General features: G+C 36.1%; 1 protein-coding gene across 10 annotated transcripts in view; it reads left to right on the top strand.

Moving 5' to 3' along the window:
* The window catches only part of LOC131546128 (cAMP-specific 3',5'-cyclic phosphodiesterase 4D-like), a 143,816-nt gene that overhangs the window by 86,567 nt on the left and 41,217 nt on the right, over nt 1-16,032 (top strand). For 2 of the 10 annotated variants that reach the window (XM_058785476.1, XM_058785472.1), the window contains exon 1: nt 10,721-11,144. The exons of the other annotated variants lie outside the window; for them this stretch is intronic. Coding sequence is in view for 1 of the 2 variants with exons in the window: in XM_058785472.1 (XP_058641455.1) it covers nt 11,005-11,144 (140 nt within the window). In the remaining variant the exon portion in view is untranslated. Of the gene's footprint in view, nt 1-10,720; nt 11,145-16,032 lie in introns of those variants that run through there. 10 annotated transcript variants of the gene reach the window in all.

Raw genomic sequence — 16,032 nt, 5'->3', positions numbered from 1 at the left:
GGTGCATCCAGCATTTGTTTCTTCCTGGAAATGTCACTCATTTGAATAGTTCCCCAACAGTATTGTCCTTTCAAGCCAGGGGCCATCAGTCTGGAAAAGAGCTGTCTGTTAACATAAAGAGACAGAATCCACAATGAATTATTACCGCCAGGAAAGAGCCTTATTTTTAGACTCCACCATAGAGATCAATGCATTATGTATGAATCTTCAAGCCTGTAAGGTTACAATATTTATGACACCATGTGTTATCTTAATTACTTATTACACTGATATCATGCAAAGCCTCATATCTGTAATACATGCTTTTTGTTTTTGTGATGTGATATAGAGCTTAGGAGAAAATATTCTTGTCTGAAAATAAAAATATTAATTGTTTAAGCGCACCATTTGCGTTGGTTTAGCACCAGATTCGCTAAAGGAATTATGCAGATCAGCTAATAGTGCAGAATTGCTCAAAATGTGTTGAACTCATTTTCACAGTGCAAATCAAATCTTGCCGGCTGGTTTGGAGTGCTAAGTTGTGAAAATGCTGGTAAATGTACACAAACATTTAGGGATGCGCCAATATTAAAATTCTGGGCATTACTGATGGTTGACAACTGGTAAATGGCCAGTATTAAAAATCTTTCCAGTTTTGCTTGAAAGAAATAAAAATTAAATCTAAAATCAGAAGTTCGAATAGTAAATTCAGTATTGTGATTTAAGGGAATCTTTCACCCAAAAATTTCTCATCCAAGATGTAGATGAGTTTATTTCTTCATCAGAAGTGATTTAGAGAAATATAGCATTATATCACTGATTACTGATGGATCCACTGCAGTGAATGGGTGCCGTCAGAATGAGAGTTTGAAAAGCCTCTTTTACTTTACAAGACTCGAGTCGTGTGGCTTATTGTGATGTTTTAATCAGCTGTTTAAACTCCCATTCTGACGGCACCCATTCACTGTAGAAGAGCAAGTGATGTAATGCTAAATTTCTCCAAATCTATATCTGTTTCTGTTCTAATATTTCTTTTTTTATTTGATTTGCAATAGCAAACAGTAATTGGCAGATGTTTAAGTCATGTTAGACTTCATACAAGTACATCTTAAATTTTGCAAAGTGCGTAGCAGATATTTTGTTTTGAGGTGTTTTGTAGCTGGTACAGTAGCTTTGCAGCATTTTAATCTTTAGTTTGAAGATGTTATGCCTTTGTTAATCATGCTGCGGTAAAAATATCTCCATAAAGGCCGTGATTCAGCGTAGATCTGCATGCAGAGAACTGATGTGCGAGGGTTCAGTGCACGAAAGATCAACAGATCGATAGTCAACAGCCGCTGAATGTTCCCCTTTGACAACGCTGCCTTCTCAGCGAAGAGCGAGTCTCTCATCTGCCTCTTCAGCACTCACTTCTGTGCAACGAGTGCACAGTTAGACCCAGTCGCATTATTTAATCAGGAGTGTGCTGTTTGTGTGCTGTCGTTAATGCACCCGGTGTCCACCATAGTCTGTCATGGCATTGGATGTAGACTGTTTTAATGGCCTTGCAGCTATATTGGGTATGCAGTGGCCCTTTCCCTTCTCCGTTTTCTCCTTACACTTGACTGCATCGTTCTATCTTTTTCTGAACTTCCATTTTGCTCCTTGTACAGTAATGCTTCCACTGGCTCTGCTCATGCTGTTTGATTTCTGATACGTGTGATTTATTTCACTGTTAAAGAGTATTCCAGGTTCACAAATTGGATCGGATTAAAAATCGGATTTGGTTTTTGTCAAGGGAATCAGGGTGATGGTTGTAATTTCCAAAGTGCTATAACTGCAAACATACGTAATCACTACAGCACTCTATTCTTTTTGGTGGCGCTAGGAATTCCACACTTCACCTTTGAATTTGGTTCTTAATCAAATTTTTGAGAGCAGATGAATGAGCAGTCATCTGTAGAGCGAGTCGGTGATTAGGGCTGTCTGACAGGGGTGCTGATAGTAACTGTGTGAGAGAGAGAAAGAAAGCCACTTATCACCTTTGCAACCCATAAGCACTGTGCTAATTGTACCCGTTGCACAGTATAATGTCAGTGTACACTTGGTGAAATCCCCTGACTGATGCTATTTCTGATCGTTTGGAGCAGAAACGAGCCCCACGCACCTCCTTGGTTTAATAGCTGTGCTTAAGAGAGCACTGAATTGCTGACTGCTGAAGTGTTAAGAGATGGAATATTAGCAAATTGCTTACACTGCAATCCAGTATATGGTATGTAACGATAAACATTTTCAACTGTAGAATACTACACTGTTGTCATGTGATTTTACATCTTGTTAAATTTTGGGGCTGGAGTTTAGTAAATAGTTTTGCCATTGATTTAGATTTTTTCCCAACTTTGGGATATATTGACTTAGTGCATTGTATTGTGGGATACAATACAATATGGGAATTGTAGTGTGCTCTAGTTGTATTTTTGAATACTCCACATATACTGCATTTTGCAAAAAAATATTATAAGTAGTATGCTAAATATATTGCAGCATTTTTGCAATTTCTTAATTCACCTCAGAATAATTTTATGAATACACTACAGTTCAAAAGTAATATTTATTTATTTAAAAAAAAAATATGCTCACAAAGGCTGTATTTATTTGATCAAAAATAAAGTAAAACTAGTTGTGAAATATTATTACAATTTAAAATAGCCATTTTTTTTATTATGTTAATATATTTTAAAATGTCATTTATTTCTGTGATGGCAAAGCAGATTTTTTACTCAAGTCCTCAGTAAAAATCAATTTCATTTTCAAAAACCATATATTTATCATTTAGTTTATCATTAACTTACATTTGTTTTTTCTTATGTTTATTACGGTTCATACTTACGTTAATAAGTATCAAGGATGTTTTTGTTTAATAAAGCAGGGATTATGGAGGATAAGGTTTTTTTTAAGAGAGAGAGCTTTATACTTTCCAGCCAATTAAAGCACCTGTGTGCATGGAAGGAATCAATAATAAATCTCTCTCCACATCCCGCCCGCCCAGCCGAAGTTACAAAACAGCTTATTCACACCAGCCACGAGGATCTATGAGGCAAGCGCTGAATAATTCATAGCTCTCCTCGACTACCAGGGTCTTCCTCACAGCTAACGCTCCAGCATGAGCTTGCATTATATGATATGCTTTTTTAATGTGTCCTGTTGATGCAGATTTTACATTCACCAAGCCCTGCATCACGACTCAATTCCCCTGTGTGTTTAGATGATGTCCTCTCCCACAACACCACATTTCGACGAGTAGAAACAATAGCATGTTACGACCCTTATTAATGTAAAAAGAAATCAATAATTAATGGAAAACATCATTAAAATGCTAGCTTTTCCTTTAAAGCAGCTTGGTTCCGTAAGTTGATGAGGTGACAGACAGCGAGAGCTGCATCAGCAGGAATAACAATGAGCAAGTGGGTTTTGGCCCCTTCTCTCAGATGCTGCCTGATCCCACACCCCATCTCTTTGTCTGTCTTCTCTTACATAATGCTGCTCCTTCTGCTATTTATATCACTTTGGTTTTCAGGGCTTTCCACAAGATACCCACAATTCTTCCTGTTTCTCCTGCTGTTGGCGTTGGAGGTGGGAAACTCGATAAAGAGTCATTCAATGCGATTATAGCTAATCAATTGGAAAAAATGGGACTGATGGACTGAGGTGAGATAAAGACTTATTGGTTGGCTGTTCATGTAGCACCAGAGGGCTTGTTTACTAGGTGTTGAGCAGCGAACATGTGGGTTTCCACATCTGTTTCTGACCAGAGTCTCCCGTTAGGAGGGGGATGCAATGGTGTCTTGGTGTAACGGGTTTTGTTTTGCACAAAGGGATGATTTGTAAAATCAGCGCTGCATGGAGGTAATTGTTAAACTCCTTGCGGGATAAAGTCTGTTGGACAAAATAAATTGCAGTTGTGATAAACAGTATAATATATGGAGTCCTGGCTAAACATTTGTTCAGTAAGGGCCTCTGAAATATTAGAAATATTCCACCTCCACAGTGTTGAAAACAATCATTTCCTAAAGCCATTGCTGGATATGTTTTTCTTTCTTTTTTTCACTAAAGAAGACATTGCTTATACAGTATGTACCTTCCCTCCACCTTTTAAAATTTAAATATATTAATATGTATTATGTATAATAAATATTTAGTGTGTGTGTGTATATATATATATGTGTATATATGTATAGAATAAATCTAAAAATTTTAAATGTATTTAATATATAATATTATTTTAATAATATATACTTAAAGTACTTATAATAAAATTAACTTTTTTTAAAATGTATTAATATAGAGAGAGATTTTTTTAAAATTATTTTTCTCCTTTCACTTCTTTGTTTTATTTATTTTTTTCTTTAGGATGTTTTATTTCTTTACTCGTGTAGCATTTTGACCCGTGACATTTAAATGCCACCTGCGGTTCACCAAATCATCTCCCAGACCGTTATCGGACATGGCTGTACACATGCTTCCATTGTCAGCGCCAATATGCTGTGAGCACCCAAGTATCCATCAAGACGAGGTGAAGGTTAATTACATTGTGACAGTAATTACACAATCCTGAGGACAGATAGCAGACGAGACCCGCATGACATCGATAGCCACGATATTATCTTCCTTTTCATTCCTATGGCCCTTCGAAGATTTCTCTCAATTTATTTCACCATCTCCCACCTTCTTCACACAATGGGGTTTTGTTTTCACAACAGTAACAGAATTCAGGAATCATAAAAAAGCCAGTATAATGCCTTTGGGTGAGAATTGGAATTATGCAAATTAGTCTCTGGACGTGAGTAATTCATTAGCGCTTGCTATATAACAAAGATATTGGCTGCTGCTTCTTTCAGGCACATAAATTGGGTTATAACTTTTGGAGACAGGTTATGTTTCATATGATTTACTCAAGAGCTCATTTACATGTATTTTATTAACAACGGTACATTGTGCCTTGTTTTACATCTCGTGGCTGTCATTAGAGATTAAAACATACCTGGGCTTCCTGTGCATATGTCGATGTTGTTATTTTTATGAGTCAAGTTGAACACCTGTAATCAATTATGAGAAAACATTTTCCTGAACAGCAGTTTCAAAATGTTCAGAAATGCAAGACAAAAAGTATTACATCGTCGGTATTTAAATGAAGTAATTGTCATTCAGAGCAAGTACACCTTCTTTCTATGTAAATTAGACTCATTTAGGGATGGGAATCATGAAGAATTTAATGCTTCTAGTTCATATTCATCTTAACAATTCATGTCCCTTTATGGTTCCAATGACTCTTTTAATACTCTTGTTTAGGAATAAATATTTGGAAAAAATAAATACCATCGCCAACTAATGAGATTATTTCAGAAATAAATCATTTTAAAAAACAATTCTTGCCAAAGTCTGATTTTTAATGACTTTTCACAGTCTTTTTAGAAGCAGCATACATCTAACCCAATAATTAGCCTTAACTATATATTAGAAAACAATACTAACAAGCGAAAATGTGGTTACAGTTATTTATTTCCATGAAATATTGATCAAATGTCTAATGTGCATCTTTAACTACGCATTGTCATGTGAGCAACCAGTCAGTAACTACGCTCCTGCCTATTTGAAAAGCTGTATGTGTTTGATTCACTAAAACGAACTGACTCATTAGAGTAATTTGATTGGGGGTCAGCCTAATCTGATTGAGCTGTTTGAGTTTTTGATTCACTGAAAAATACTGAAGGAGAGAACTGGACTTCATTGGGTGCACAGTTTTCGATTCACTAAAAATAATTAGTTCATAAGAGTCATTTGTGAATCAGACTACCCTGGTTGTGCAGTATGTTGTTTGATTCACCGAAAACAACCAGTTCATAAGAGTCATTTTGTTGCACTGTTTGTTTTCGGTTCACTAAAAAGGACCAGAGTCATTTGTGAATCAGACTACCCTGGTTGCGCAGCATGTGATTTGATTCGCTAAAGGAATCAGTTCTTTAGAGTCATTGTTTTGTACTAAAACTACATTGACTGCACTGTCTGTTTTGCACTGTAAATTAAACAGTGGTGTTGCAGGTCTGATGAATAAGTTGTTGAGGAAGATATGATGATGTGTGTAGTTTTTAGAAATATGTTGGCAAGCAAAGGTTGTGTATCTCTTTGGACCTTTACTGAAACCATTCAGTTGTTTATAGACTCCTATGACTCTGTAAAACCTGAACTAAGAGTCTAATAGATCACCCTGCGGTCATAATGCTTTTAAGGGCCTAGGTTTATGAAGTGCTTTTGTTTTAAGACCTCAGGTGCTGCTATTTGACTCTATCCTGGTGGCCCTGTTTGTGAAAATGAAATGTGAAAAGCAGCGCTGAAAGGGGGAGAAAGATCCCACTGTAGAGAGATAACATAAACATCAGACAGCAAGATAAGGACCGTTGGCGCAATGCAGAAAGTCTATTTCGGGGGCTGGGAGAAGGACTAGTGTGAGCAGCCCCAGTAGGACCCTCATTCAAGAGTCATAACATCTCCCTCTCTCACTCTTCAGTGATCACACCCAATGCAAATACCAGCATGCATTTCATTTAGCTCTTGCTGTCAGTAAGTGCACCAAATTAACGAGTGAATGAAGTGGAAACGGTGGAGATTGATAATGGTCACAGATCATGTGTAAAAAAAGGAAAGAAGCTATTGCATAATGCACTATAACCAGGTTGCAGTTCAGTGGTGCATCTATAAATTTATGCTCTGTGGATTTTTAACACTAAAAGCTTTTATCCTAACGGATGTTATGCAATGAAGAGTATAAAATGTGACTTGTGGCATACCTGCTGTAAATGCATTTGAAGGGAAGAACCGAGATCTGATTTTAAGCAGTTTTATAAATCAGCATTTGACAGATATAATATGGCAGACGGTAGCTAAAGCAGTGGTGGGTTGTGATCTGATAATGGGTGTAGGTCTATAATGATAGGATCGTGAACTGCTGGTGAAAAAAATTAGACTAACAATATTATGCATAATTAGGGGAAAACAATAAATAAGCTAATAAATATGTAAATGTTTGTGCCTACCAACTTGTGTTTTGTGATGAATTATGCAAAGAGCAAAAGCATCCATAAACGCATCATTGATATACAGTATTTATGTAATATGCTGTGCATTTAGTGTATTCAGGAGCATTACGTTTGTTTCACGTGTTAGGCTGTTAAATCACACTTTGGCTATTGTCAGGTTTCCAATTCAGAGGTTTATGTTGCTGTTCAGAAGTTACTTATGTTTCTAAGGACATTTTTGTTTGCTTTTGTATGTACATTGAACAATAGCCACTTGATGTCCAATGTTAAATCAGTTGAGAACCACTGTGTTAAAACAAGTGTGTAGGTTTTGTGTGCTTAAATTCTACAATGCCTTTACTGTACAATAGCAAATGAGCTATTTTGTGACAAGACTCAAAGAGTTGCATTGCTGAATGTAATTGAAACGTTCTTTCACAAAGAAAGAAACACTCTCTTCTATTCTGTATGCTAATCTATCTACTCCCAGGAGACTTTTTAAAATTCTCTTTTATGCCTGTTTTCTGTCAGTTTTAGCTGATGTTGACAGATTGCTTTTTTTTTAATCGCGTGTTATCGAACTGCATGCATTAGAACCATTGATATGGAACACTTAAAAATGTTTTTTGTTGACGAATTGATACTTTAATATTCAGGATAGATTAAGTTGATCAAAATTGACAGTAAAGACTTTTACATCGGTACAAAAAATTCTATCTCAAATAAATGCTCTTTTGATCTTTCTATTCATCAAAGGATCAATAAAAATGTATCAGTTTCCACACAAATATTAAGCTGTTTTAATATTGATAATAAGAAATATTACTTGAGCACCAAATCAGCATATTGGAATGATTTCTAAATGATCATGTAATACTGAAGTCTGGAGTAATGATGCTGAAAATTAAACTTTGCCATCACAGGAATAATTTAAATTATTTTAAATTGCAATTATATTTCACAATATTACTATTTTTAGGGCATCTTCCATTTAATAATGCAACCTGGGCGAACATACGGTCATGGCCAAAAATATCGACACCCTTGGTAAAATTAAATTAAAAATTAATCTGCATCGTTAATCCTTTTGATCTTTTATTAAAACAATTCACAAAAATCAAACCTTTCATTGGATAATAAGAATTTAAAATGAGGGGAAATATCATTATGAAATAAATGTTTATCTCTAATACACACTGGCCACAATTAACGGCATCCTTTTATTCAATACTTTTTGAATACTTTAACAGAAAAATACAGCAGTATATTTCGTTGTACACATGGGGTACTTTTTATCCCTGTGTTCACCAAACCCATCTTGAGTGTTTGCTGCTGAAAAGCTCTTTTTTTTTAGTTTCATCTGACCATAGAAGCCAGTGCCATCTGAAGTTCCAGTCGTGTCTGATAACTGAATATGCTGGAGTTTGTTTTTGGATGAGCTAGGAGAAATTTATTGAAATCCTCCCAAACATGTGGTGATGTAGGTGCTGTTTGACAATTATTATTTTTTAAGGTTTTCTGACCCCAAGACTCAACTATTTTCTGCAATTCTCCAGCTGTGGTCCTTGGAGAGTCTTTAGCCACTCAAACTCTCCTTCTCACTGTGCATTAGGACGATATAGAGACACGTCCTCTTCCAGGCAGTTTCCTAACATTTTATGTTGATTGGAAATTCTTAATTATTGCCCTGATGGTGGAAATGGGAATTTTCACTGCTCTACCTCTTTTCGTAAAGCCACTTCACTAATTTGTGAAGCTCAATTATCTTTTTCTGCACATCAGAAATATATTCTTTGGTTTTTCTCATTGTGATGGAAGATTACGGGAATTTGGACTTTGTTTTTCCTCCTATTTATATTTCTGTGAAACAGGAAGCCATGGCAGGATAATTTCATGTTCATAATCACCCTGGAGTACTCAAAATTGTGAATATGAATGGGAATATACTTCAGAGATATTTTACTCATAAGAATTTCTAGGGGTGCCAATAATTGTGTCCTATGTGTATTTGAGAAAAACATTTATTTCATAATGTTATTTCCCCCCATTTTAAATTCTTATTATCCAATGAAGGGTTAGATTTTTGTGAGTTTTTTAAATAAAAGATCAAAAGGATTGACATTGCAGATTAATTTTCACAGCCTTCTTTGATCATATTTACCAAGGGTGCCGATATTTTTGGCCACAACTGTATGAGACTTCCTTCAAAAACATTTCTAAAAATCTTACAGACTCCAAAATGTCTAGCATTATTTGTTGGCAGATGCAAATTTTTGTGATATTTTGATATTTAAATTTCCGATGCCATTATATGAAAATAGAATGAAACAGGGCTGATGAGATGGCTGATATTGCGTCTGTGTGGGGTATATGATAAAAAGAGAGAAATCGAGTCACAAATCAACTTATGAGCATCTCACTGTCTTGTCACCATATCCCAGTGCAGGATCCCGAAGTCTTCTCTCTTTCCCTCTCAGTTTGAGGCGCCATTTGTTGTGTTAAAAAGCTAAAGAGTGCAGCTTGCACTGACAGAATCGATACGCTTTAGCTACTGGAGCGAAGAGGGCAGCAGGGGCTCTCATTATGGGGTCGAAGAGGATGACCACATGCCGACAGGGAAGTAGATCTGCACAGGAACAGTAGTCTCACCCAGGCCTGCAATGTGTTTTCCTCCCACACAAACACACACTCATACACCAGGGATGTTTTGTTCAAGGGAGACATTGCCTCCGCAATGAAAACCAGATAAGAAAATGATTTATAATGCAGTAACAAAACAAAAATATTACGAAATATATGAGCAGATTGTGTGAAAGTGAGAGGGTATCTATGAAATACCTTTTTTAATCTTTTGACTGCCCTGAGTTTTTTATTTTTTTTTAAAGAGATAGTTCACCCAAAAACCATTCACTCTCAATAATGTCATTGCAAAATCAGATTTTCTTCTGTGGTAAGATATTTTGAATGTCAGTGGGGTCTAAAACAACATAGTACCCCACTGACTTTAATTTTATGGACCGAAAAGCACAGACTTCTTTTGAAATATGTTTTTAAAAGCGAGTCTTACAGGTTTGGAATGACACGAGGGTGAGCTTGATTACAATGATGACAGAATTTTCATTTTCGGGTGAACTGTTCCTTTAATAATTTCAATTTTATAGGATTAACAAAGAAATTTCAGCATACACTCTTTAAAATAAAGGTTCCTTATTGGCATCAATGGTTCCATGAAAAACCTTTAACATCCATGGAAGAGCACAGAACGTTCTTTAGATTCTAAGAAATATTGTTCTTTTTGGAACTTTTCGTTGAAAAGTTCTTCTATGGCATAACTTCAAAAGCCGTCTTTTAGAAACCTACTATTTTAAAGCGTGTAGAAATTTCCCTTACTTCTAAGAGGATTCATATACCCCTGAGGTACGTGAATGACTGACGTTAAACACCAGGAAAACAAAAACAGACTTTAATGTTCAGGAAAAAGTTGGATAAAGCTGATGTGATTGAAACACTGAAGGATTTATGGCAGTATATACTTGCTGAACTCTAGTGCCCTGCCCTCTGTGATGTGAGAGGAAATATATCTCTGGCGACAGGAAAAAACAAAGATTTGATATCGTCATGTGGATAGGAAGGAGGAATGTGGTCAAGCGCTTTCCATATAAACACAATGAACGTCAGTTGGGACGGGAACAGCTCAGCAAGCTCCATCAGAGGCTTCTGTATTTAGACGTTATGGAATCCACTGTAAAATTTAGAGGGCTTTCATTTGTCTTCTCTTAAATGCTTAATAGAGTAGCTTGATTATTGATTTTGTAAAATGTTATGTTTTTTTTTTTTTCTTCATCATCATTAAACTATGGCAAAGTAGAAGCGGATTAACCAAACCAGACTCCACATGGCACGATGGCAGTAAGAAACATTATGGACACAGACACCACTTAAATCCACAGTAGTCACATAGTCTTTTCTCTCAATGAGAAGGATTCATGAAGAGCTTCTTAAGAAACTCTTGAAAGTCTGTCGTTCAATGAAGTCCGGCCGCAATCACAGGGTTCGAGAGGAGAGAATGATACGCTTGAGCAGCCTTCCTCTCCGAAGGCATTCCTGGATATGGTGAGAATTTCTTTTAGTGTGTAATGTGTGTTTGTGTTTTTGGTTAGGCAGCGTCCACAACATAGCAATGTGCCAAAGAACATCCAGCACTTTTTACACGCTCATTGTTTTGGTTGTGTTGTACTATGTGATTGAGAGCACATGTCCGTTTGAGTGTGTATGTGTGTCAGTTGTGTGAATTGATGCTCAGTCACAGGTTGCTGGGCTCTCATCCGCCAGCTTGCCATTCAGGGTAAATTTACTGTTTAATGGTGTACTCGTTTCCTGCGGCCTCATCCAGCATTAAACGCCTGAGCAGGTTCACAGATGAGGGTATATATCAAAAGCAGATTAGCAAGGGGAGGCGGTTATAATTTCATCAGTGCGGTATGTGTTTGTAAGCCTATCAGAGCAGAACTTATATAAAAGCACTGTAAAATAAAAGTGTGATTTGACTAATTTCTAGTTCATTGTCTTAAGGATGAGATGCATTGTTTATATTTGAATAATCCAATTTTCATGTACAATTATTTTATTTGTTATTATATTTGTATATAATATAATTCATATAATAATATTAAAATAATATATTATTTTCATACACACAAAAAAATGCATATATCCGACTGTTTAAAATGCAGTAGAACAGTAGTATTGCAAAATATTATTACATATTATTTTATATTTTAAAAAGTAATCTATTTCTGTGTCTTCAGTGTCACATGATTATTCAGAAATCATTCTAATATGCTGATTTGGTGCTCAAGAAACATTTCCTAATATTATCAATGTTGAAAACATAATATTTTTTTTGTGGAAATGGTGATTTCAGGATTATTTGATAAATAGAAAGTTCAAAAGAACAGCATTTATTTATTTATTGGTAATATAATAAATGTCATTACTGTCACTTTTAACCAATTTAATTTATCCTTGCTGAACAAAAGCATTTATTTTATTTTATAAGCCCGAAACTCTTAAACAGTATGGATAATTTATTAATTCTGTATTTCTGATTAATCTGTATTATTAAACAGTCTGTATTTCTACATTCAAATTAGCATACAGATTTTGGGCCAGATTTACTAACAGCTTGTGCCAGTGCAAACCATATTTTGTAGTTAAAATATTACTGTCAGGATTTACTAAAGACGCGCAGTGAAGAATTAGCGCTGAAAAGGCGGGGACACAGTTATTTCTGCGCCTGACGTTATTGAATATGCATTCATAGGAGTTTCCCTTTCAGACGCAAAAGTTATGGGAGGAGAGTATTAAATTGAATCACCCAATGAGATTTACAGTACTAGCGATTTACTAACGATTGATGAGATTTACTCATCAAATTACTGGTATTTGCGCCATTTTTTAACACCCAAAAAAGTATGTCTTAAAGCAGGCAGTAATTCGTACTGCTCTTGGTAGATTGCGCTGGTTTGAAATAGTCAACGTTATGCTATCTATTGTGGTGTTACTTAAATGGATTTTGTTATTTCAAAGCTTTCTCGTGACGAACATGAAAAATAAAAATAAATATTTGGAAAATGCCACTGGTTTCTTTTCTATCATGAAAAATATGACTGTTTTACAGCAGCCCTCTCTTCTTTCAAATACAGGGACATTTTTTTTCCTGATTCACTGCAGGCCCATCACGTAATCCCTGACCGTGGACTTGCCAAGGCGCTGATTTTCCCTGGAAATACAGGCGCTTGTGTAGCACTTCTCATCCCTTTAGCTCAGCGGAGAGGCTTGGCTGATAGATGCTTTATTGAATCTGCCGCTGGGCTCCTTGACAACAGTGAGGAACGAGTGGGTGTCTCGCTATTAGTTCACAATAAGAACACAGTGTCAGCACAGTCAGCGGGCGGCAATCAGCTCCGTCCGTATTTCCAACCCTGTTGATGCAGGAAGAATAGTGCCTGAAGCGGCTAGCATCGTTAGCGGCCCACCAATGCTAACCCGATTCGTCGCTGCCGTCATATTTCCTGTGTGTTTCAAAACATCTCTCATGTCAGTGTGTGGGTTGCCGCATTTCATACATGGATAGTCAGGCTTACACAATCTGTTCGTGCGGTTGACGATAGCTTATCGCTTAACGAATGCGACAGGAACGTACGCTAAGGATTTGTGCTGTAGCTTCCCTTAAGGGACAAGGGGGTGCGTGACTAACCCAAAAAACAGCATTGTTACTTTAAGTGCAACTTTCAGCCCTACTCAACAGCACCTTTTCAGTGTTGTTTATTTGTTTGCGATGACAGCAGTCGCTATGCTAATTTTCTGTTATTTGTGCGATGCTTGTCTTTTAGGCACACAAAGTCATTCATTTAAAGTCGAAAACAACATTGTAGCAGGATAATTGTAATAATGCCTCGGAGTTGTGCGCTCAATGGCTTATTGTGAGCTCCCAGCATGCACTTTTGCGTGGCAAATCACATAGCACTAGAGGTAATCCAGAGAACAGCTTGCTCAGGAACAAATAAGGTACAACCCCAATTCATTTGCAGCGCCTCATGTACTGAAAGACTTCTCAGACGGTGTGGAGGTGTCGAAATAGACTTGAAATAATGAGCAGGAACACTTCCAATGTTCTCTTGGCTTTATGAGGAATAGAGATCACTCAGGGACCCCCCTCCCATGCATACACTCAGGGTTCATGGTGCTGTAAAATACTGTCGTTGATCCAAGGTGCCAGCCGTCCTTGAAAGCGTGTGACGCACAGCCTTCCGTTTCATCGCCATTAGTGCTGTTCTGTAAAAGCCGTCTTACAACTGCAGGGGTGGGATTGGTGGCTCACATGTGTGAATCCCATACCGAGAGCCTTTTATTTTATTTTGACACCTTAAGTGGCAAGAAATATGAAGACGATTCACTTTATTCATGCTTATTTGGCTACTGTTAATCTGTGGAGGAGAAGGGTCGCATGCTGTGTGAATAATGAAATTAATGACATTTTGGATACTTAATTACTTTTGACCTATCTCACTTTTCACATTGATTTAAATAGGATAATTGTGTGCCATATTGATATAAAAATACAAAGAGTAAGAAAATATATTCCACTTGTTGTTATCAACATCATGAAGTGCATTAAACATTATATTATGTCAGTGGTTCCCAAACTGGAACTGTTGTGAAGGAACAGCCAGGGGTTTAATGAAAAGCTAATAATTAAATAAATCAGAAAACGTTAAAATGAAAATGTTAAATCATTTTAAAATGAATCTAAATAAAACTTACTGAATTAAAAAAAAAAAAAGTATTTGTTTACCTGCATGTCATGTGACCATAACCAACATCAGAGAACTGAACATGCAAATGTGATACTTAATAATTCAAATATTTATTTTATATTTGTTTGTAATATTTACTACTATATATGTGTATAGTAGAAAGTAGAAGAAAAATATTTGTATCAAAACCAGTACTAGAGGCAGTCAAGTACAGAAAATGAGTTTTGAACTCTCCATCAGATATTTCATTAGTCTGTATTGATCTGTCAGTTTCCATTTTTTATATTGAGTATGCCTCACTAAACAGTACAATTCACGTGAAATTGAGAGGTTTTATCTTCACAAACAGAAAATATTCCTTTTCACATTATTCACATTCAGCTGCAAGCCAATTTTTACCTGCATTGGTTATATATATATATATATATATATATATATATATATATATATATATATATATATATATATATATAGCCATCTGATGTACAGAGAGAGTAAACAAGCTGAGTAATCAGATAAAAAACCAGATGAAATGAGTATTGCCTTCCCTGTCTGAACTGATAGTGCCATATGACAGGAGCAATTGAACACTTTACACTGTTGATGAAATCTGATATACAGTACATTGCAATATTTATCTTATTGCTAAGAAATAATGTAATATATAATGTATTTGTCCTTAAACAATTTAGGCAATTTTGTTCAAATTTAAAACATACATACAAAGTGTATACATTATATATCAACCAGATATAGTTTTCAACAGTATGTCATTTTCTAGTCTCAAGTCTAAGCCCAGGAACCCATGCAACTTTTATTCAGCAGCTTTTAAGATGTAATAGCAATTTGCCCTTGACTTTTTCAACTTGCATTGTGTTCTAATTTCCCCACAACATCCTCCCTCAGACCATTTAATCTTTAGAGAGAGAAAGGTCAGTACTGCAGTGTGATTATTGTGGAAATGCTTATGGCATAACAAAGCATAAAAAGCGTAAGTGTGACGTTATACAGAAAGAATGTCCATGAAGCATTTCAGCAGGGAGCACCAGAGAGGCAAGGAGCAGTTGTAAGCATTTGTTTTGAGATTTACATTCAATGACATGCTTCTGTGAATGTGTTTCTTCTTATCTTCTCTGGTCCTTCCTCACTGATGCTGCCATTTAGCCTCCAGGTACTTCTGAATCGCGAGCCTTTGAGATTTACAACACCTGTAACAGTTAAGATACAGTGTTGTCTGTATATTCTGCTTTTATTTTAACATTGTTTTAGGGCCGGATTCCCACACACAGATTACAACCAGCAACAAACTACACAGGATTTTCAATAGAAAATCACAGTTTACAGTGCAAGTTAATGCAATTTTCTGCTCCTACAGTCAGTCTCAGAACATTTGGCATTACTGGTTGAAATGAAACATTCAGTCTTTTCATTATTAAAAACAGTTCTGGCAAAAGACTACGTGAGGGACTATATGTGCAAGTCTCACATTCAAATGTTTATAATTTAGTACAATCCACGCTACATCTTTCATTCTCACCTAGAGGTGCCAAACCTTCTGTTACGCATAGCTTTGAGACAAAGATAGCATGTTGTCTATGCTAATGACTTGTTTGTGCTTTTCTATACTAAAATCATAATAGCCAATAATCAGCATTTAAAGTAGCTGACCAAAAATCTAACAA

This window comes from Onychostoma macrolepis, chromosome 08 (genome assembly GCF_012432095.1).
Source record: "Onychostoma macrolepis isolate SWU-2019 chromosome 08, ASM1243209v1, whole genome shotgun sequence".
In the NCBI taxonomy this organism is placed as follows: Eukaryota; Metazoa; Chordata; class Actinopteri; order Cypriniformes; family Cyprinidae; genus Onychostoma; species Onychostoma macrolepis.
The sequence above is the reverse complement of the archived record's forward strand: the minus strand, read 5'-3'. Positions and strand labels throughout refer to the sequence as shown.